Source organism: Malaclemys terrapin, chromosome 13 (genome assembly GCF_027887155.1).
Source record: "Malaclemys terrapin pileata isolate rMalTer1 chromosome 13, rMalTer1.hap1, whole genome shotgun sequence".
Classification (NCBI taxonomy): domain Eukaryota; kingdom Metazoa; phylum Chordata; order Testudines; family Emydidae; genus Malaclemys; species Malaclemys terrapin.
In genome coordinates, this window is record NC_071517.1 from 561,063 (window position 1) to 583,653 (window position 22,591).

At 50.0% G+C, this 22,591-nt stretch overlaps 1 protein-coding gene across 1 annotated transcript; it reads left to right on the top strand.

Annotated features, from left to right (window-relative positions):
• The first annotated feature begins 7,810 nt into the window (after positions 1-7,810).
• On the top strand, positions 7,811-22,334 carry NOTUM (notum, palmitoleoyl-protein carboxylesterase). The gene is given in 14 exon segments (XM_054048402.1): positions 7,811-8,071; positions 8,074-8,213; positions 8,215-8,591; positions 8,594-8,987; positions 10,251-10,303; positions 10,734-10,829; positions 15,289-15,349; positions 17,003-17,061; positions 18,562-18,664; positions 19,270-19,461; positions 20,350-20,450; positions 20,566-20,713; positions 21,266-21,313; positions 21,429-22,334. Coding segments are annotated over 14 exon segments (2,319 nt in total). The 5' UTR covers positions 7,811-7,831; the 3' UTR covers positions 21,736-22,334.
• The last annotated feature ends 257 nt before the right edge of the window (positions 22,335-22,591 follow it).

Here is a 22,591-nt window from a genome sequence, read left to right on the forward strand (position 1 = left end):
AGATGAAATTCAATGTTGATAATTAAATGCAAAGTAATGCACATTGGAAAACATAATCCAAACTAAACATATAAAATGATGGGGTCTGAATTAGCTGCTACCACTCAAGAAAGATCTTGGAGTCATTGTGGATAATTCTCTGAAAATCTGTTCTATGTGCAGTGGCAGTCAAAAAAATGACAACAGAATGTTAGGAACCTTTAAGAAAAGGATAGATAAGAAGACAGAAAATATCGTAATGCCACTATATAAAGCCATGGTATGCCCACACCTTGAATACTGTGTGCAGTTCTGGCACCCCCATCTTAAAGTAGATCTATTAGAATTGGAAAAGGTACAGAGAATGGCAACAAAAATTATTAAGGCTATGGCACAGCTTCCATATGGAGGAGAGATTTAAAAGACCAGGACTGTTAAGGCTAGAAAAGAGATGACTAAGGGGGTGTGTGACAAGGTGCTCTACTCACTACAATATGGCGCCTCCTCCTGGCTGTTCTGAGTATTAGCTTTCCGAGGTCAACCCCTCTACCCACAGTTGCATGCTGTCCCTCCATTCTTCTTTCTCCATCTACAGCCCCCTCTCTCGCTGCAGGAACTGCCTCTTTGTGACATGGCCCACCAGCCAGGTCACTCACCATTTCCCCCTTACAGGGTAGAGTCCTTCAAAGTCTTTTCTGCTCAAGAGGCATCCAGCAGTCCTCATGCCTAGTGCCCTGATCCTGTCACTTCTGCAGTGACCCAGGCAGTCTTCCAGTTCACTGCCCTGCCATTGCTCCTTCCCCAGTGGCAAATAGAGGAATCCTCTACTCTGGGATCCAGTCCAGGGACCCTACAATATGCAGTCAATGTCTGTTCAGTCCCCAACCTTGCTACTTCCTACCCCACAGGTTCTCTTCTCCACACAGCTCCCTTCAGGCCATGCCAGCCCCCAGGGTCCTACTCTTTCCCTTGGCTCCCCCCTTCTCTCTCTGTTAAACAAAAGGTTGACCACAAACTTCCTCCCATCAACCTTTGCTGCTGAGTTTATGCTAGCCCATCCTACCTCTCCTCAAATGAGCTTCCTCCTAATTAGAGCTTTCCTTGCATCCTTCATTCTCCCAGCTTGCAGCCTAATTGGCTGATTGGGACCACCTGGCCTACCTCAGCTCTCTCTGAGTTAGAGTTGCCAGGTGTCCAGTTTTTGACTGGAACGCCTGGTTGAGAAAGTCCGGTTGGCAGCACAGCGGGGGCCCGGGGTTAAGGCAGGCTCCCTGCCTGCCCTAGCTCTGCACATAGAAGCATGGGCGGCCTGGGTGGCTCCACACACTGTCCCCACCTGAAGGACAGGATCCGCAGCTCCCATTGGCCGGGAACCGTGACCAATGGGAGCTGCAGGGGCAGCTCCTGTGGGCACAAGGGCAGTGCACACAGTGCAGAGCCTCCCAGGCCACCCATATTTCTAAGGGCTGAAGGAATCTGGTGGCCACTTCCCAGGAGCCACAGTAAGCACTGCTGGGACCCCGAACCCTCTCCTGCACCCCAACCCCCTGCCCCAGCCCGGAGTCCCCTCCTGCATTCAAACTCCCTCCCTGAGCCCGCACACCCCCAATACCCCAACCCCCTGCCCCAGCCCCCTCCTGTACCCCAAACCCCCCATCCCCAGCCCCACCCCAGAGTCCACACCCCCAGCCAGGGCCTGCCCCCCCTCCCACACTACAAACCCCTCAGCCCCATCCCTGAGCCTCCTCCTGCACCCTGAACCCCTCATTTCTGGCCCCATCCAGAGCCTGCACCCCTAGTCCAGAGCACATACCCCCCCATACCCCAACCCCCTGCCCCAGCCCAGAGCCCTCTCCCACGCCCCAAACCCCTCATCCCTGGCCCCATCCCAGAACCTGCACTCCCAGCTGGAGCCCTCACTCTCCTCCTGCACCCCAACCCCCTGCCCCAGCCCGGTGAAAGTGAATGAGGGTGGGGGAGAGTGAGCAATGGAGAGAGGAGGGATGGAGCAAGTGGGGGCGGGGCCTCGGAAGGGTAGGGGCAGGGCCTGGGGACAGGGGCGGTTCAGTTTTGTGCCATAAGAAAGTTGGCAACCCTACTCTGAGCCAGTGTGGGGAGTACACCCTGTCACAGGAGAATAGGATGGAGATCTATATAATCATGAGTGGTGTGGACAAAGTGAATAATGAAGTGTTATTTACCCCTTCATGTAATGCAAGAACCAGGGGTCACCCAATTAAATTAATAGCAGCATGTTTAAAATAAATATAAGGAAGTACTTCTTTGCACAACACAGTCTACCTGAGGAAGTCATTGCCTGGGGAAGCTGTGAAGGTCAAAAGTATAACTGAGTTAAAAAAAGAATTAGATAAGTTCATGGAGGACAGGTCCATCAATGGCTGTTAGCCAAGATTGTCAGGGATGCAACCCCATGCTCTGGGTGTCCTAAACCTGTGACTGCCAGGAACTGAGAATGGATGACAGGGGATGGATCATTCGATAAATTGGCTTGTTCTGTTAATTCCCTATGAAGTCTCTGGCACCAGCCACTGCTAAAAGAGAGGATATTAGGCTAGATGGACCATTGGTCTGACCCAGTATGGTCACTCTTTTGTTCTTATGGTCACTTCAAAGAAATCTAAACATGTTAAGGTAAGAAATGCACAGGAATCCAAATGGCCTTAACTCTGCCCTGCAAATACCATATGATTACGTGATTAAGGCATTTTAGTTCTTGTGGTCCCAGATTAGATTAAACTGATTTAAAAGTAGATGTTTTTCTTTTTCCCCGATGGTGTCAATATATGGCAGAGTGGAGGTTGTTTGGTTCATTGTGCACTTCCCTACCTAAATTAGTTTATCTGTGTTTTAAGTGTATTCCTTTTATAATCCATGGTTTGGAGATACTTACAACAGCCTGTAATATTTTTTATCCTTAAATTATTGTTATGTGCTCGCAGCCCTAACTCCATCTGAACATATTTTTTTGTCTGGGAATTTTTTTTTTTAATTATTAAAAATGTCATACATGAACACTAACCCCTCCAAAACACACACATAAAGAAAATGCTACTATGAGATAGTCCTCATGATCTCATACTCAATAATACCAACCTTAAATCACTTTTAAAATTTTAACTGTTAAGAACAATTCACCAGTATACCAGAGCAGTGTAAATCAGCCATAGTACACTAGCTAGTTAGGCTGAGTTTACAGGTGCTTTGCATCTCCATAGCAGCAAAAAAGAGTCAAAGTGTACTGGTGGATCTGATCCTTCATTTGCAATTACTCTATTGGTTTAAAGGGGTAAGTTACAGAGACTGGTGTTATGTAAAAGGAGAGGTTGGAGAGCTCAACATCTGCACTTTGAGGTCTCCCCCTATGCTCTTGTCTCAATTCCCCCAGACAGTGCTTCACTGTGTGCAGTGGAACCACTAGCATGTGACCATGGAACCTATAAAGAGCAGCAGCAACAGTTGGACCCATGAGAACTTTGGACATGTATCCAGTCTTCCTATAATTATAACCAATAGAACTGCTGTGTGCAGAGCCGTAACTAACTATTTTTGCGCCCGAGGCAAGAATATAAAATTGCGCCCCTTCCTTTAGTAGTTACTTTGTAACAAAAAGAAAAATACGTAAATAACAAAGAATAATAATGATGATAGAACATTTATTTTAATCATAAGATCCACATACAAAATCAACTAACACATATAAGGTGTGCAGCATAGTGCATCATGAACTGTGGGGGTCGGGGCTTGCAGCCCGGCGCAGGGGTCGGGGCTCACAGTCTGGTGCAGGGATCAGGGTTGGGGCTTGCAGCCGCGCATCCCTGTCAGGGTCGGAGCTCACAGCCTGGTGCAGAGGTCGGGGCTCCTAGCCCCGCAGCTCCACACAGGGGTCGGGGTCGGGGCTCACAGCCGCGCGCCTGGGATGGGGATCACAGTCCGGCGCAGGGGTTGGGGTTTGCAGCCCGGTGCAGGGGTCGGGGCTTGCAGCCCGGCACAGGGGTCAGGGCTTACAGACCGGTGCAGGGGTCGGGGTCAGGGCTTGCAGCCACGCGTCCCTGTCGGGATCGGAGCTCACAGCCTGGCGCAGCGGTCGGGGCTCGTAGCCCCACAGCTCCACACGGGTTGGGGTTCACAGCCACGTGCCTGGGTCGGGGCTCAGAGTCCGGCGCAGGGGTCGGAGTCGGGGCTTGCAGCCCGGTGCAGGGGTCAGGGCTTGCAGCCCGGGGTCAGGGCTCGCAGCCACTCCCAGAGGTCGGGGTCGGGGCTCACAGTCTGGCACAGGGGTCGGGGTCGAAGCTCACAGCCCGGCGTAGCGGTTGGGGCTCGTAGCCCCGCAGCTCCGTACAAGGGTCAGGGCTCACAGTCCAGCACAAGGGGTCGGGGTCGGGGCTCGCAGTCCGGCGCAGGGGTCAGGGCTCGCAGCCACACCTAGAAGTCGGGGTCAGGGCTCACAGTCCAGCGCAGGGGTCGGGGCTTGCAGCCCAGTGCAGGGGTCGGAGTCGGGGCTTGCAGCCCGGTGCAGGGGTCGGGGCTCACAGCCATGCCCAGGGGTCAGGGTCGGGGCTCACAGCCGCGTGCAGGGGTCGGGGTCAGGGCTCACAGCCCAGGGTCGAGGCTCACAGCCGCACGCCCGGGTCGGGGATTACAGTCCGGCACAGGGGTCGGGGTCAGAGCTCACAGTCCGGCGCAGGGGTCGGGGCTTGCAGCCCAGTGCAGGGGTCGGAGTCGGGGCTTGCAGCCCGGTGCAGGGGTCGGGGCTCACAGCCACGCCCAGGGGTCAGGGTCGGGGCTCACAGCCGCGTGCAGGGGTCGGGGTCAGGGCTCACAGCCCAGGGTCGAGGCTCACAGCCGCACGCCCGGGTCGGGGATTACAGTCCGGCACAGGGGTCGGGGTCAGAGCTCACAGTCCGGCGCAGGGGTCAGGGCTCACAGTCCGGCGCAGGGGTCGGGGTTGGGGCTCACAGCCGCACACTAGGGTCGGGACTCACAGTCCGGCGCAGGGTCGGGGTCGGGGCTCACAGCCGTGTGTCCCTGTCGGGGTCGGAGCTCACAGCCCAGCGCAGCAGTCGGGGCTCGTAGCCCTGCAGCTCCACACAGGGGTTGGGGTTCGCAGCCATGCATCACGGTCGGGGCTCACAACCTGGTTCAGGGATTGGGGCTCGCAACTTGCAGCCACGCACCGGAGTTGGGGCTCTCTACCCCCCACATAACCACATAACCCAGTTTGAGAACCAATGCTTTATAATTACTGTAGGGTGTATTCTATTTATTTTCCATTTACATTGTACATTTGTCATGGCGCAATGTGCATATTATGTGATTATCATTTTTCATAAAATAGTAAGAATTAAAAAACTTCATTTGTCTTTTTCTGCACCCCTCAGCTTTGCGCACCCGAGGCAAGTGCCTCACTCACCTTGCCCTTGTTACGGCACTGGCTGTATGCAAATGATTTGTAGGAGACGAGTGATCAGTGGAGTCAAAATGGACCCATTTAAGTTACCTGAGATGTTGACCAGACTTTGCCTGTAGCCTATATAATCATAACAATTACATACAACAGCCATTAATAACTTTAGCTTAATTACACCTAAATTTCTTCTAATATAGCCTACAGATAAGGTTTAAGTGAAGTTTAACTATGTGGAAGCTTTGATGAGTCTATGCCATTCTGTTGTCAAGATAATTTGGGACAAATAAAAGTCTGATACAGATGCTACATATCTTAAAGGACCCATTTTAAAATTATTTTTAAGAAACTAACAGATTTACTTGTAAATTCTCAAGAATTGTTTTCTGCACTCAGAGTGAACGCTGGAAGTTCAGAGAGGATACACTGTAGTTTTCATACAGAACAATGAGGTTGAATCTCTCAAAATGGAACTCAGCCTTCATGATGGAATCATGACTGGTGCCTCCATGAAGAAAGTTGCTGATTTGATTTGGGTGTTTTTAATTTCCTTTTGTATGTATATGTACTGTATTAGATTTAACTGTACGGGCTGTATCCTGCATCCTTTTCTCACATGAGCAGTCCCACACTGACTGATCTCAGGTCCCCACTGAAGTCACACCCCTCTGATTGCCTGGCCACGCAGACTCCCCAGCTGGCACTTCCTAGTTTTGGGGGCTATGCTGACCACTTACACTGACTCTTTTCCACAGACAGCTTTGGTTTGCCCTGAGCTAGCCCCTTTGCTTTTGAGTGAGCTGGGGACTATGTCAAGACTTCAAAGGGAGTAACAGAGCCCAGAGAGCTATGACTGATATCACAGCTGGAGTGGGGTGCTGATGCTGTGGGGCAGAGAGGATCTAGTAGGCACCAAAACTCAGAGGTGCTCGTAGCCCTACACCTTATGTTCAGTCTCACCGTTGGCAGGGGCTCCCAGGGCACAAGCACTGGGCAGGTCCCCAAGTGGAAGCACTGGTGTAGGTTCTGGCCCCACAGCAGCAGCAAAAAGGAGCAGCACTGGCTGCCTCACTGCCCATTCAGGTATGGGGCTACAGGGACAAACCTGAGTGGTGCTGCATATGCCAGGCTGCAATGCCACTCACTCAATTTTGGCCCCATGACTGCCATCATGGGGGTGTGAGGCCAAACCTGAGTGGACAGGGGGGTGGCCAGCTCTGCTCCTCCTCGATGCAGCCATAGGGCCAGCTCCTGCACCAGAGAGTTACCCAACCCTAGGGCCCTGCCTGGCCTTGCCCCAATTCCAGTAGCTCTCTGCTTGCAGGACTCACTCAGAAAGTGCACCAAGACTTTGCTTACAAGTATGGGGAGCTGCAGTTAGTACCCACACAGGGGAGCCAGCCGGGAGAGGGGCAGTGAGGAGCCTTAGGGGGAGGGGGCAGACACGAGAGGGTTCAGTTTTGTGTACCATGTGAACAAATTCTGGGAGTGCTGCTATTGGGGTAACTTCCAGTGAAATAGACAAAGGAGCCACCCTCCCCCATAATTAAAGATGTACTGACCATCCTTGGAGGGGAGATTCCACCTCTCAGAGATAAGCCTGGGTAGTCTTTCCATGCAACAAGTGTTTTCCTTTGAAATTCCAAAATCACCAAAGTACCTCCTCTGCACACCTAAACCCTGCTGAATATAACAGGCCTTTAGTGAGGACACAGGAGGGGCAGAATCGGAGCTAACCAAAGGCAGTTCTTTTCTCCTTTGAAAACCAGGAACACCTGTCCTGGGTGCCATCTCAACCTTCACCAAGCTCATTCCCTTCTCCCTCCCCAAGCTCTAGCGCCAGGCGCAGGGCTGGAAGGGGTCCCACTCCATTAACACTCTGGATTGCTCAGCTCTAGCACCAGAGACAGAACCGGGTCTGGCCCTGGCCCTGGCCCCGGCCCCGGCCCCTGCCTCAGCTCCAGAGCCTGGTGAGTTCTGCAGCTCCAGCTCCGGACCCCAGAGCCTGGGCAGGGCACGTTCCTCCAGGCCCGGGGAGGCGCGGAGGCCGGGGGCTCCTGGGTCACACGTGGGGATGGGATTTCATTCTGCCCTGCTGTTCCCCAGGCAGGTGCTGGCGGGAAGAGAGGCGCAATGGGAGAGGCCGCCTGCACCCCCTGCAGTCCTAAACATTGAGGCCTTTGTTTCAAACTCAAATCAAACCTCCCGAGCCGGCCGGCCGGGGAACCCTGCGGCTCCTGAGGGGGATCGGGCTGCCACACTCGCGCGAGCCAGCCCTGCCAGCGTGCAAGAGTGGGAGGAGCAGTTCAGAGCCGCGCCGGGCCGGAGAGCCCCTGAAGGGGGACAGACCCGAGCCCCTGCGGCAGGACGGGGACAGTGAAGCGCCCTGGCAGGGGGCAGGAGCCGCTTGCGAAGCAGCCAGTGGACATGTCCCAGGCCGTGAGTCTGCTCGCGGGGCTGGGGCGGGAGCGCGCAGCCCCAGGCAGCGAGCCCAGCCGCGGACGGGAGGTGAGTCGCTGCTGGGCACTTCTCCCGGAGCAAACGAGCCCGCCGGGGCAGAGGGCCGGGCGGCGGCAGCGGGGCACTTCAAAGGCCTGTCCGGCTCAGCCCGCCCTGGAGCCCAACGCCCCTTGGCTCGGGGAGCCGCTGCTGCCCCCCGCTGCGCATCGCAGCGCAGCGCAGCGCCCGGACGGGACAGGACAGGAGAGGCGGGGCGGGAGCCGGCAGAGCAAAGGCCGGAATCTCCTGGCAAGGAAACAGTAAAGCCCCCCCTCCGCCTGGATCCCAAGGGGCGGAGGGGAGGGGAGGGCGGGGGCTGGCCGGCTGCTGCCCCACGCGGCGCCCGGGCTGGCGGCGCCCCCGGCGGGCTCCCCGTGCCCCTCTGTCATGCGTCTGCTCTGGGACGAGAAGGCGAGTCCGTGCGCCAAGAAAAGCCGAGCGCCCCCGAGCCCCGCCGCAGAGCCCGGGCACCAGCCGCCGGCCCCCGCTAACTACGCCCAGGCGCTGCCCTCGCCGCTCATTGGAGCGGGGCTGAGCGGAGCGACCAGAGCCTGCGCTGCCCTGGGAACAGCAGGAGCAGGCCCGGGCCAGAGCCCCCAGCTCCGGCCAGCACGGGGGAGACAGAGCCCGCCAAGCGCTGCCCGCCCCCAGGGACTAGTTCCTCCGGGGCCCGGAGCCCCCGCCCGTCTGCAGGCAGAGCCCGTCCGAGCGCCCAACTCCTCTGCGCCTTCCCCCGCAGGGGGCTGCGCGTCGCGATGGGCAGAGGAACCGTGCAAGTGCTGCTGCTCCTGGGACTGCTGCACTGGGGCCCCGGTGGCGAGGGCAGGAAGAACTGGAGGCGGCGAGGGCAGCAGCCGGCGGCTGCGGCGGCAGCCCGGGAGCGGAGCGAAGCGACCGGGCAGCCCGTGGAGAGCTTCCCGCTGGACTTCACCGCCGTGGAAGGCAACATGGACAGTTTCATGGCTCAGATCAAGAGCCTGGCGCAGTCACTGTATCCCTGCTCGGCCCAGAACCTGCACCACGAGCTGCGCCTCCATCTACTGATCAACAGCTCGGTCACCTGCAACGACGGCAGCCCGGCCGGGTGAGTGCGGGGTTGGGATCCTTTCCAGCACACAGACCAGCTCGAGCCTCCCCTGACCCTGAGCCCGCAGCGCACCCTTCCCGACACAGCCCCAGCCCCGAGTGCTGGCCCCGTCGCTCTCCCGCACTACAGGGGCCCTTTCACCTCCCCGCGGTTGGCTTCACGATTCCGCCCGCATTATCCCGCGCCCCAAAGCTGCTGTGCGGGCTGGAGCCTGCTCTCGGAGGGCTCCTGCGGACTGAAAGGGATGCCGGAGAACCATCCCCAAAGTTCTCGGGGAATGACCCGGGGGAATGACCTCCCGGCCCTTTCCTTTACTCCATCTCTTCCATGCTCCTCTCCCATCCTGCTTCATTCACTTTACTAGAACTACTTCATTCCCATCCCTCGCTTTCAGTGCTTGCTTCCCCACCCTGAGGAACTAGTCCCTGAGGGGTGGGGAAGGGAGAGTTAATGTCCTTCCTTTTAATTTATCAGTAGTTTTCCAAAGTCCATTAGAATCCAAACCATTTAAAGGCACACCCCAAAGCAGCCAAAGAAGTTCACAGACACAGGGGTGGAGAGGATGACATGGAGACAGAGTCCTAAGAAAGAAATCTGCCTGGGGCTATTTTACTTGATCCTGACTCCTCCTGCATTATCACTCACCCTCATCCTCACCCCTCTTTTATTGTTACCCTCACCAGCATGAGGTAGTTAATTCATGGAGCCAGCACTCGCTGTTCTTCATGTGTGTGTGTATAAGTGGGGATGACAATGCTTACCCACCTTGTAAAGTGCCTTGAGATCCTCTAATGGAAGAAGCCAGAGAAGTGCCAATTATTATTTTTTTGATTATTATTATGATTGCTGACCCTCTCCTATTCCTGCTTTATGTATATTTAAACGAAGTATGAACATTTTTGTCTAGCACTCAAACTCTGCTTCCACCTCGTGGTCGTTACTAAAAACACAGCAAGCAACAGGTGGAATAACTCTTTCCTGCCTGGAAATTCTTAGGAATTCTAGGAATTTGTTTAATGCATTTATTTTGGAGAGAGATAAAAGCCAATCTGCCTGGCTCAGGATCTCCGGGAAGGCCCTTTGATCAGACGGTTTGGAGCTCTTCTGACAGCCTTCCTGTTTCTTTCTCTTGTTCTTTAACCAAATATTTTATGTAACCCTCTTGATATTATAATGAGTTTGTGTATCAAAGAGCTTGTGGTTAAGCTAGTCAGTCTGCCTAATGAATTTAATGCTGCTTTCTGCTTGTTTTTTCTTTAGCTACTACCTCAAAGAATCAAAAGGCAGTAGAAGGTGGCTGCTGTTCCTGGAAGGTGAGCCTGGATTATTTTTTATTTAAGCACAGATCAAGCTTTTTAGCCTCTTTTGTAAATGAAGAAGTAGGGATGGGGGAGAGCTATCCAACTGCTTTCTTCAAAGGCTGTGCAAAATGTGTGTGCTGGCTGCCTTCTGTCTCCATCCTTCCACCCGACGCACTCACTTTGTCATATGCCTCTGCTGCCTGACAATTTAGTGGATTTTTTGGCATCCTAACTACCCACCTGACCCTAATTAAAGCTTCTTAATCCAGCTACTTCTTTCTGTCATTTCCTTTACCCACTGCTTGCACCATTCATCTCAGCCTGGGAATCCCATGTTCTATTGTACACGTTCATCTCTCTCTCTCTCTGATACTTTGCCACTCCTTCCCTGAACAAAATGACAGCAAGGAACTGACTTGATATTTTTTTTCTCGTGACCCAGGGGGATGGTATTGCTTTAATAGAGAAAATTGTGATACCCGCTATGATACAATGAGGAGGCTGATGAGCTCCAAGGAGTGGCCCATTACCAAAACTGGTAAGTCTTTCTGTGCAGGGGGTGGAAACACCATTACACATTACATCTACCCTCTACACATAATAACAAAAGGGAAAAAAAGAAAGGGGGGAATACACAGATTTTGTAGTGTAGCAGAGTTCCTCACAATATACACTGTCACTTCCCCACAATTGTTCCTGTTCAGATATTAACACAATGTAAGTCACATACATGCATTTGCCTGTACATGTATACACACTTCCATTAATTAGTATGTATATGCACATGCCCTCGCAAAAACATGAAAACACACAAGTATGCATGCACACTTGCAGAGATGTCATCCTTCTTTGAACCCCCTCTAATTCTGCAATATAATTTTACAGATGACCAGTACTGCACACATCCCAGATGGAGTATCATTGATTTGTATAAAGAACAGGAGTACTTGTGGCACCTTAGAGACTAACAAATTTATTAATAAATTTGTTAGTCTCTAAGGTGCCACAAGTACTCCTGTTCTTTTTGCGGATACAGACTAACACGGCTGCTACTCTGAAACCAACCATTGATTTGTATATTGCCCTACAGGACCACATGGGAGAAAAGAGTCTTTCCAAGTGTAGTCCAAGGTCTACACTGGGTGGGTAGGTTGCGGGGTACACATCACCCCCCTCCTCCAGCCCTGTGTAGATCAATCAAATATATAATATTCTAGGGGGGGTCCCTCCCTTTCCCCTCCCTCTGAGGTCCCCGAGGGAGCTGTGGCAGGGGGACCACCACAGTAACATGGCTCTAATGTGCCAAGGAGCTAGAGTCAGTGGAGACAGACAGTGCCACCATGTGGATGGCCCTGACTTCCTGCAGCTCCCCAAGCATCAGTATGGCTCTCCGGGATCTGTCAAGATTAAGGAAAAACATTGTCCTGACTCACCGCCAATGGGATGAGGTGGGAGGGATCTCTGCAAGGAGAGGCTCACACAGATTTCCTCCCTCTGAGACCCTTACCCTTATGCTGAAAGATCTGAGCCTTAGGGTACGTCCAGACTACCCGCCATATCGGCAGGTAGCGATCGATTTATCGGGGATTGATATATCGCGTCTCGTTAAGATGCGATATATCGATCCCCGAACGCGCTCCCTGTCGACTCCGGAACTCCACCGGAGCGAGCGGCGGTAGCGGAGTCGACGGGGGAGCCACGGCCGTCAATCCCGCGCCGTGAGGATGGGAGGTAAATCGGAATAAGATATGTCGACTTCAGCTACGGTATTCCCATAGCTGAAGTTGCGTATCTTACATTGACACCCCCCAGTGTAGACCAGGCCTAAGTCAGCAATTCTGCCCATAATGGATGAGCCACTCAAAGCCAGCAGCAGAATCAGTTTTGAAAATTGACATTTAATGGTACATTCTCTTATTTAGTGAATCTAGGCTCAATTTTTCTATGCCCAAACTCCTCTCAGTGCAGGATAGGGGCCAATCCATAACTGGCTCCCTGATTCTGCTCCAGTATTAGAGCAACTGATGGGCTGCTTTAACCTATGGCACTGGCATAAGAGAAAGATAGGTGTCCTCCATCTCTTAACATGTTGCCTAAACCTGGGGCAGGCCCTGCCTCAGCTGGCTTTATGCCAACTGGAATTTCCCTCCACAAGGGGAATTTTCTGTTAGCCATTTTCAGCCAGAATCCATCTACTTCGTGCTTCTGGGTAGTGAAAGTAGATTATACCAGAAGATATGGGTTCTTGTGCTGAGCTTCCTATAGTACTGGAAGCAATTACAGCAGTTTATCTTTAAGTGCTTTCCTATTCTTGTTGTTTGGTGACTTCCCTGTGTCTTATTTTTATTTTCATCCCTCCCCCTCTGTATAATGGGGTGAATGATGCTTGATGCTCAGAGCTTCAGATAAATGCCTAGAAATACAGATTACCAACCTTCCTTCCCCTCTTTCCTTTTTCTGACTGCTGAGCTTCATACCTCACTGCTCCCTGATTGTGGGCCAAATTCAATGCTGCACCTTTCAGGAGGCACAGCATAGAAGGCGCAGCACAGGAGGTGGGGAGCAAAGGTGAGTTATATACATCACATATTCACTTCCCTAATTCTGAGCTTCTCTAAGAGGTGGCTTAACTCCCAGCATAAGTTAGAATAGTCCTAGGGGGTGCTTCAATGTATGGCAGACACAGCTGCAGGTGGAAAAAACTGGAGTACTTTGCACTTGGGCCACTCCCCATCCAGCCCTCAGTACACCAACCACAGCTCTCTCCCTGGCATGGCTCTACTTTTGGGGACTGCACAGGAGAATGATGAAGGGCTGCCCACATCAGCTCTACACTGCTCTTGTGTTGGAGGAATTCCCATTAGGGCCATTGAGGTCCCATTACATCACTAGAATGGTATAAATGGGTCATAGTGGAGGCCAGAATCTGGCTCTGTCTCCTACTTCTTTGGCCAGCCTCATTGGAACCATTGGACTTCAGTATTTCATCTGTTGTCCTTAAAGGGGTAATCATCATAACAGGCTCTTATATAATTCTTGTATAATAGTCTTGGCCTGTCAAACTTCCAGAAGAAATTCATTCACTGTAGTTTGGGGGAGAGGCCTTCACAGAGGGACACACACCAGTGAATGTATTTGCAAAGACACACACACACACTATTATGTAATTCACTTGGATCAGTTTATCTATCTCCGATAGGCCTGGTCCTATGACTTGGAGGCCCCAAACTGCTTCAGATGGGAAACCAGATTGTGAGTTTCTGCGTCTCACCTGCCCTCCCATATGGCCTTGTGAAGGCCCTACCTTCCTTCCGATTTAGGGCAACCAGACAGCAAGTGTGAAAAATTGGGACGGGGGTGGGAGGGGTAATAGGAGCCAATATAAGAAAAAGACCCAAAAATCGGGACTGTCCCTATAAAATCGAGACATTTGGTCACTCTATTCCCATTCATAACTGCATAATATTCCTTTGGTATGTACAGTAGAACCTCAGAGTTATGAACACCTTGTGAGTGGTGGGTATTCATGAAATGTTTGTAACTCTGAACAAAGTGTTATGGTTGTTCTTTCAAAAGTTTACTCCTGAACATTGACTTAATACAGCTTTGAAACTTTACTATACAGAAGAAAAATGTTGCTTTCCCCTTATTTTTTTGGTAGTTTATGTATTTGCTTTTTATTATTTGTCTCTGCTGCTGCCTCATTGTGTACAGGTCTGTCGCATCTTACGCGCATTTAACATGCACGATTTCAACTTTACGCGGTCGGCAAAAAAAAAATAAAAAAGAGAAAAACAACAGTTTTAATACTATACCTGTAGTGCGGGTGATTTCGCCCGCCATTGAACTCAGTGGGGTTTTGGCTATACGCGGTTTTCGCTTTACGCACTAACCGTGGAACGGAACCCCCGCGTAAGATGAGACAGACCTGCACTTCCGGCTTCAAATGAGGTGTGTGGTTGACTCAGGGCTGTCCTTACCCGTACGCAGCTGTGTAGGGCACCAGGAACTTTAGGGCACCAAATTTCCTGGTGCCCTGCGCAGCTGTATGCTGCTCCAGCCCCCGCCCTGCTCTGCCCCCGGCCCCCCCTTCCCCACCCCAGCCCCGCCTCTTCCCGCCCCTGCTCCACCTCAGCCCCGCCCTACTCTGCTGAGCTTTGCAGTATGGCTGGGCCTGCACTCATCGGTGGCGGGAAGTGCAGACCCAGCCCCAGCTGCGCCGCCAGTGAGTGCTGGGGGGTGGTTCCCCCCCTACCCCCCAAGCCGGCCCTGCCCCCCTCTGCAGAGGTCTGGGGACAACCCCCCCCCCCATTCTCCCTCCGCAGAGGCCTGCCCTCCCACACACACCCCCGTGGAGGGGCTGCGTAGGGCCCCAGAATAGCTAGGGACGGCCCTGGGTTGATTGGTCAGTTTGTAACTCTGGTGTTCACAACTCTGACATTCTACTGTACTGCAATTGCCTTTGTGAAGATGTAAGATTAGGGAAGCATTGAATGAATTTTTATTTTCTTTTAATACTGCTTAGAAGGTGCAGGTAACACCATGGATCCCCACATGTCTGTGGACCACACAGTTACTGAGTCAGCACAGGATTATGGGATCTCTACCTTCCCTTGCACTGTTTATGCCAAGGGCTGATTGTACATGTAGGTTCTTTCTCTCATTCACACAAATCCTATAATTGCTAGTATTGGAATTCACCTTACAGAATTTAGGAAGAATGTACTTTTATGTAGGTATCACAGCTCCTTTTTATCATGAAAGGTAATAAGGTTTCTTGAAGTGCTGGGGTTCACCTCTGATGTGAATCAAGGGCTGAAAATCACATCCACCAAGATGTAGGCACAGACACATTTCTCTTTTTCCGTCCCACTTCACCAATGGCTATCACAGTGTAAGTTTCCCTTCTGTACGGCCAGAGCCCCCACACCAGGCTCATTCCTATTGCTTTAAAATCTGAGAACAGCCTTTGTATATTTCTTTTCATCCACCTGCAGGAACTGGGATCCTGTCATCACAGCCAGAAGAAAATCCGCACTGGTGGAACGCAAACATGGTGTAAGGAGGGGCACCAAGGGGAACAAGTTTATATTAAAAAAATTATGTACAAAGAGGCACCATGAGAGGAAAAGGGAAGGGGATTATACCCCAGACATGGTGTAAGAATGGGGAGTGGACCATGCAAACACGGTCTATTGCTTCCTAGGACAGCAAGAGCAGGGAGTGCTACAATGGCAGATAACATAATTAATCCTTGGTAAAAGGGAAAACCCTATATTGTTCTCTCTGTCTACCACTTCAGCTTTCCCAGGAGCGGTGTTGACAAGGTCCAGAGTGATCTGTGTCCAATTCAGCTGAAGGCATAGGTTGGTCTAATGATGAACCTCAAGAAAAACTGGGGAGATCCCAGAGGATATCCCCCAAAGGAATAAATTGGGAAATACCATATCAGGTCCTCTGGCTGGTGATGTGCCTGACAGTTCTCAGTGAACTTCAGATGGCTACTTCTGTTCAGAGGGAAGACCTAGGAGGGGGAGGTTGGCTTGCTTGTGCTTACATAGAGCCTCTGGATTGCAGTGCTGCAAGAAGGGAAGAGAAGTGGATACAGGTGACAATTTCTATTGCAGCAGCTGGGGACAAAAAGCTAAGAGATGGAAAGATAGTTCCATTCCTGCAGAGACATTTAATAACAATACTTAGCAATTACATAGGGTAGGTGAGTTCTCCCCGTTTTACATAAAGGGAAACTGAAGCACAAAGAAAGGCAGTGACTTGCCCAACACCGCCCAAGTCAATGGAAAAGCCAGGATTAGAATTTAGATTTGTGCTCTAGAGCACGATGCCTCATAATTAGGGCTCCACGTTTGTCATGGAGGTCATGGAAGTCACTGATTCCAGGACTTCCTGCAACCTCCATGACTTCTGCAGTGGCCAGTGTGGATGATGCCAGGGCTGCCCAAGCAGCTGGCCCCGGAGCCAGCTGCTCAGGAGGCCCTGGGGACAGCCACAGTGGCTGCTGATTGAGTGGCTCTGCAGCCAGCCGCTTGGGCGACCCCGGAGCCAGCCACCGCTGGAGTGGCCCCAGAGCCAGCCGCAACAACTGTTGCTCTGGTGGCCCCAGGGTCCCTGGGACCGTCTGAGCAGGGCCAATGCAGCTGGCCCTGGGGACCATCTGAGCAGCAGTCTCGGAGGTGGCAGGAGCAGCCGCAGCTCCTGGCAGTGGTCCCGGGGCGGCCGGAGTAGCGGCTGGCCCAGGGCTTCCCCCTGGGACTTCCTCCCTCCCCCCCCCGCCATGGCCGGCCGGAGCAGCTGCTGGCCCCCTGGGGTTCCCCCCCGGCAGCACCCCCCGGTATTTATTGTATAAGTGATTGACAGCTCACGGGGAGTGATTTTTTGTTTCTTGCCCGTGTCCTGTCTGTGACTTTTACTAAAAATACCCATGATTAAATCGTAGCCTTACTCAATTAGATCAATAAAAAGATTTCAGTAAAAAGGCTAACATCAGAAGGGAAAAAAAAGCAACCTTAACTGACTGCCATGGGAGGTAATCCTTCCTTTGAGTATTCAAGGGGGTGGTATAAGCATCTCATTGAACAAAAACAACGGTCCCTTCCCTTCTCCACAGGATTTCCTTCCAGTTCCTTGCCCCCAGCCTCACCCCTCTGTATGTAAAGGGAAAATGAGTGCTCACAAACTTCTCGTCTCTTGCAGTTTCATCCCCTATTGCTCAAGTGATGTTTGGAGTGGTGCCTCTTCCAAATCTGAAAAAAGTGAGTGCTGCCGATGGGCTGGCTGCCAGACAATCATCACACATTAGAGGATATGGCCTGATTTCTCTGAAATTATGTGAATGAGAGACGAGCTTTTTCCTGCTGAGAAGCAGGAAAGAATAACAAGTAACCTCCAGATAAAACATCCCTCTTCCCTCATCACATCCTGCAGGGACCTGGTTCAGAGCCCCTGCATGCAGAGATGTCACAGATGCACATCTAATCCCTGCAGGTTGCACCTGGAGTTCCTGAAGCAGCCTTTCCTTTTAGATAAGCCTCTCCTACCCTGCATACACTGCGAATTAAATGGAGTGGCTGGGGCACCCTGGCTTGTAATGTGTCTTCTTATATTGCTGACCTGAGTGATAAGTGTAATGAATTCAGTCTCATTCTTGTCCCAAATGGATGTGCAGCCCACCCATTGTTGGTCAGGAGCTGCTTGCAATTTGGCCTGCAAGACAAAAACTTGTGCATTATAATATGATGCTGTTGCCTGATGATACTTTGTTTGGGATCAACATAATGTCACTGTGAGACATTTCCTTATGCAGATAAAATTAAAGATTTTTAACATCCTGCAGATGAATCATGCCACCTCAGGATATGATGAGTCTTAAAAGATAACCAGGATTAGTACTTGGATGCGAGACCGCTACAGAAAACTCAAGGGGGCTTATTCTCTCACTTACACTGGATGAAACTCCATTGACTTTGGTCAAGTTATTCCTGATACAGCCTGGTGTAACTAGGGTTAGGGCTAGGAGCATCAACCCGAAGGTGCTGCATGAAGTAGTACTAGTAATTCACCAGGACATATGCTTCCCTCTGAATCAGTGCTTGAACCAATGTCCTACTGTCAGCCATTGTGCTGCTGGATATGTCGTCTTTCCACTGATGTGAAATTGATATTCTGACCACTTGTGGGTGTCCAGGACAGTTTTTGCAAGAATAGAGGCATTAGCTCTGGTATCCTGGCCAAATTCCAAGTGAGATCATGAAATAGTCTCCCTTTCTAAATTTCCCCTATAGTTTCAATTGGATGTAATATTCTTTTTCACTTCCTATTGTGCTGTTCAGTGTTGTTGTACAACAGTTATGCAGCTATTGTCTCTCACCTCAGAGGGAGGTGCATCGCAGTGTAATTCCTTGTATATGTATTTTGTAACATACTTTGGAATCCTGTAGGCTGAAACCTATCAGCTTAATTTCAGGACTGGAACAACCGAAGATGCAGCAAGTCTGGATCAAGCCAGGGAAAGCCTGTGCTAGGAAAAGCCCTCAGTACCTACCTGCCTTGCTCTTACTTTCATGTGGACTAACATTCTTCAAGGTTACAATTTGTAAATTTCAGTGTATGGTAGAATTTGTTCAATGCAAACAGTTTCTCTGCCTTCAGGGTCCTGAGCAACTGTGGGATGGGGATGTGTGAGGGAAGCCTCTTCAACAAAGTTTTAGCCTACACATCACAGTCCTATTGATGGTGAACTCTTTCTTTTCCAGATGAATATGCCTTCATGGGAGCTCTCATAATACAAGAGGTAGTAAAGGAGCTGGTGGGAAAAGGCCTTAGTAATGCAAAAGTACTACTTCTAGCAGGAAGCAGGTAAGTGTCTGCATAAGATTGTCCTACAATGAAGAGAGAAATAATATGAAAGAGCAATTGCAATGGAGCACTGTCTTTACAGATTAGTTCCCAGACACTGCCTGCGGATGGTGCTAAGAGGAGTGAGGCAGAAGCACTGGTAGCGGAAAGCTCGCACAAATACTCTTCTCAGCCTCTTCCTGTAGGAGCTGCAATAGAGAATGATGTAGAAATACTGGCTATAGGAGAATCTCAGCTTTTGATTCGGAGGAATTTATTTATGGGGAAAGAATATTAGACAATAGAAACAGATGGAAAATTCTGTCTCCAAATTCCAGGGTCTTTCTATTTTGAGCTGCCAAAACTCTTGCTAATAACAGAAAAGAGCTATGCCAGAAAGAAAAAAATAAAATGGATGGCCTTTGGTTGCTGAACTAGTTAGGATTGCTTTTATTTCTGTTACTCCTGTTCTTCTTTTTATTTCTGAGAATTTCTGAAGTGAGGAAATAACTTGCTGACTAGATTATGCCCTTACAGACTGGTCAAATGCATCAAAACGGTGAAAGCAGTATGTATCGTAACTGTCTTTCAGGTCTTTGACTGAATTACTGATCTTGTCATTGCAGTGCTGGGGGAACTGGGGTGCTTCTCAATGTGGATCGAGTAGCAGAGCAGCTGGAGGAGATGGGTTATCAAGGGATTCAGGTCCGAGGGCTGGCAGACTCTGGCTGGTTCCTGGATAATAAACAGTACCGCAGAACCGACTGTATTGATACCATAACCTGTGCCCCAACAGAAGCTATTAGGAGAGGAATCAGGTACAATAAAATATTCTAAACTACCCTTCCCCAAGAGCTAAGGATGAGGAGAAATCCTGAGGCAGGGCTCTGAGGGATAGCTCAGTGGTTTAAGCATTGGCCTGCTAAACCCAGGGTTGTGAGCTCATTCCTTGAGGGGGCCATTTAGGGATATGGGGCAAATCTGTTGGATGATTTAATTGAGAATTGGTCCTGCTTTGAGCAGGGGGTTGAACTAGATGATCTCATGAGGTCCCTTCCAACCCTGATATTCTATGACACTCTTCCTGCCTTCCTTGTGTCCTTTTTGTATTTATAAGATACCTATCACATGCCTCACACTTTGTGGATGAGCTTCTACTTCTAAATAAAAGAACCATAATTTCAAAGGCATATTCATGAGACTGTGTGACATTGCAGACACTGTACTGAGTAACACAATACATTGATGTGACCAGACAGACACAGGGAAGAATGTTGCTGTTAATAAACTGAAAATGCCATCTCTCTAATCCTCCCATCACTGAGTATCTGATTGTTATCTAGGGGTAGGTGCCATACCCTAGGATCATAAAAGCAAGTGACGGGAAAAGTCCTATCAGAGCAGCCAGTCTACCTCCGAACAGAAAGTATCATTGGCTAATGAAATCCCAGCTCTCCTCCTTCTCATTTATAAGTCATGTTTGATTAAATAGTACTGTTCACACCTGCTTGCCTTCCAGCTGAATCAAGAAAGGTTAGCTCTGTTCTTCTGTGCAGGGTTTTTTGTGTTCACTGCTTCATTCGTGCACAGAGGACTCTCCGACTGCAACCAGCAAATGCCCCAGTGTTCTAGTGAATAGGAGATACTCCAAGCGAAATGAGACTGTGTGGCATCATGACACTAACCCCACCATTGCTGTCTTTCAGATATTGGAATGGCATTGTTCCTGAACGCTGCAAACTGCAGTTTAAAGAGGGGGAGGAATGGAATTGCTTTTTTGGCTATAAAATTTATCCCACTCTTCGATGTAAGTGCAAAAAGAAAGGCCTACCTGCCTGAGAGTCTGAAATTGGTCCTAGGCGGTTCCTTCATTTACTGCTGCTAACCTGATGAAGACTCTCTCCAATTCTTTTTCCCTCTAGGTCCAGTCTTTGTGGTGCAGTGGCTCTTTGATGAGGCCCAGCTCACTGTAGACAATGTGCACCTAACTGGACAGCCTGTCCAGGAGGGGCAGTGGCTCTACATCCAGAATCTGGGCCGGGAGCTAAGAAATACCCTGAAGGATGTGACGTGAGTATTGCAGTAGGAAAAGCTGGGGTGTTCTTTTCCCTAAGAGAAGTCCTGCATAAGCTGGTTTGTGGGAGGTACACAGTGGCTCTCTTGATACCAATGTGATTTATTTGGTATCTGTACCTAATCTGCATCAGGAAACATGCTCTTAACATATCTGAAAAAAAATGAGGCGGAAACAGAGTTTTTTGGGATGTTTTAAGAGACACTGATCATAAAACATCCCAGCAACAGATGAAAGGGTGACATGAAACCTCTCGTATGTCTTAGACACTTCATGCTAGATCAGCTCTTCATGGGAGTCACTGTAGCACCTATGAGCCCCTATAAATGCACCCAACCAATAAGCTATGGAAATGTGCCATTTTCTGAAAACTCCACCCTGTTCTAGTCTATTCAGATTTTTATATCATGTCCAGCACTGTGGTATCCAAGCATCATGCCAGGGACAGCAGAACTTCTAGCCAATTCCAGGACAGGGGGGAATTATCTGTGAGACAAGTCACCTTTTTGCCTTCTCACCCTACCTAATCTGTGTTTCTTTCCTTTCAGTGCTAGCTTTGCTCCAGCCTGTTTGTCTCATGAGATCATTACGCGCAAGTAAGTGTCTCTCTTCACAGAGTCTATGAAATGTCATGAGTTAGCAAGAAAGGGAATATGGTAATACTGATACCCTAACCCCGCTGATACAATGTGTATGGTTTGATTTTTGCAGTCACTGGACAGACATCCAGGTGAAAGGAACTTCATTACCCCGTGCCCTGCATTGCTGGGACCGCAGCCTGCATGACAGCAACAAAAATGGGAAAGCCCCTTTGAAGGGTTGCCCAATCCATCTGATTGACAGCTGTCCCTGGCCCCACTGTAACCCCTCATGCCCTACCATCCGGGACCAGTTCACGGGGCAGGAGATGAATGTGATCCAGTTCCTCATGCACATGGGTTTTGATGTTCAGAAGATGGCACAGCAACAGGGCCTGGAGCCCAGTAAACTTCTGGGGATGCTGAGCAGTGGTAGCTAGAAAGGGTTCTCCATGAAAGGGCAGATTGATCAGATAAGGAGGGGGAGCCTCTAAGCTTCTCTCACAAACTCTTTAACCTTCTCCATTCTCATGCAGATATGCACACTTACACACATGCACACTCACAAGCACACGTGCACACTTAGTGTGTGTCAAGAAAAAAAAGAACAGATTCTTGCTTACACCATTTGACTGAAACTCATTACCTCTAAACTTCAGGGCCCAATCTTGGCTGTTCAGAATCTCTTTCTGTGTTACACAAGGTGGCCTGAAGCAGGGAGCAGCAACGCCATAAACACCAGCATTGAGAACCCTTCCCAAGAGCTAAAAGGACTCTTACCCTTGCTGAGAATGTTTCACATCATAGACTTACAACATATGGTGAAAAAAGCACTGGATTTTTTTGTCCAATTAGAAGTGAAGGATTACATGACTTCCTAGAGGTCAGCATCTCATGATGTATCATAATGTACAAACCAAGGACATGTGCTAGGAACGGGCACTCTTATAATCAATTTACTTTTGTATTATTTTATAAAATGACTTTTTTTATTACTTATTTTTTAAAAAATTATGCAAGAAATATAAAATTAATGATATTGTTTTGTAACATATTTTTTTTAAATAATGAAAAAACCTCCTGCTACTATGGCAATGTGGGCATATTTATTTTAATATGTAAATGCTATTTATAAGGGCTGACCAGAGAACTGCTCATATGTCTTTGTAAAGTTATAAATACTGCTCTTGGGGATGGGTTTTTTTTCTGATCACATGTGTGTGGGAGAGGGCAGTATTGGCATTATTATAATTATTATTAGATTCCAACGTTCCCCTTGTAGTATGTTTGTTGTTA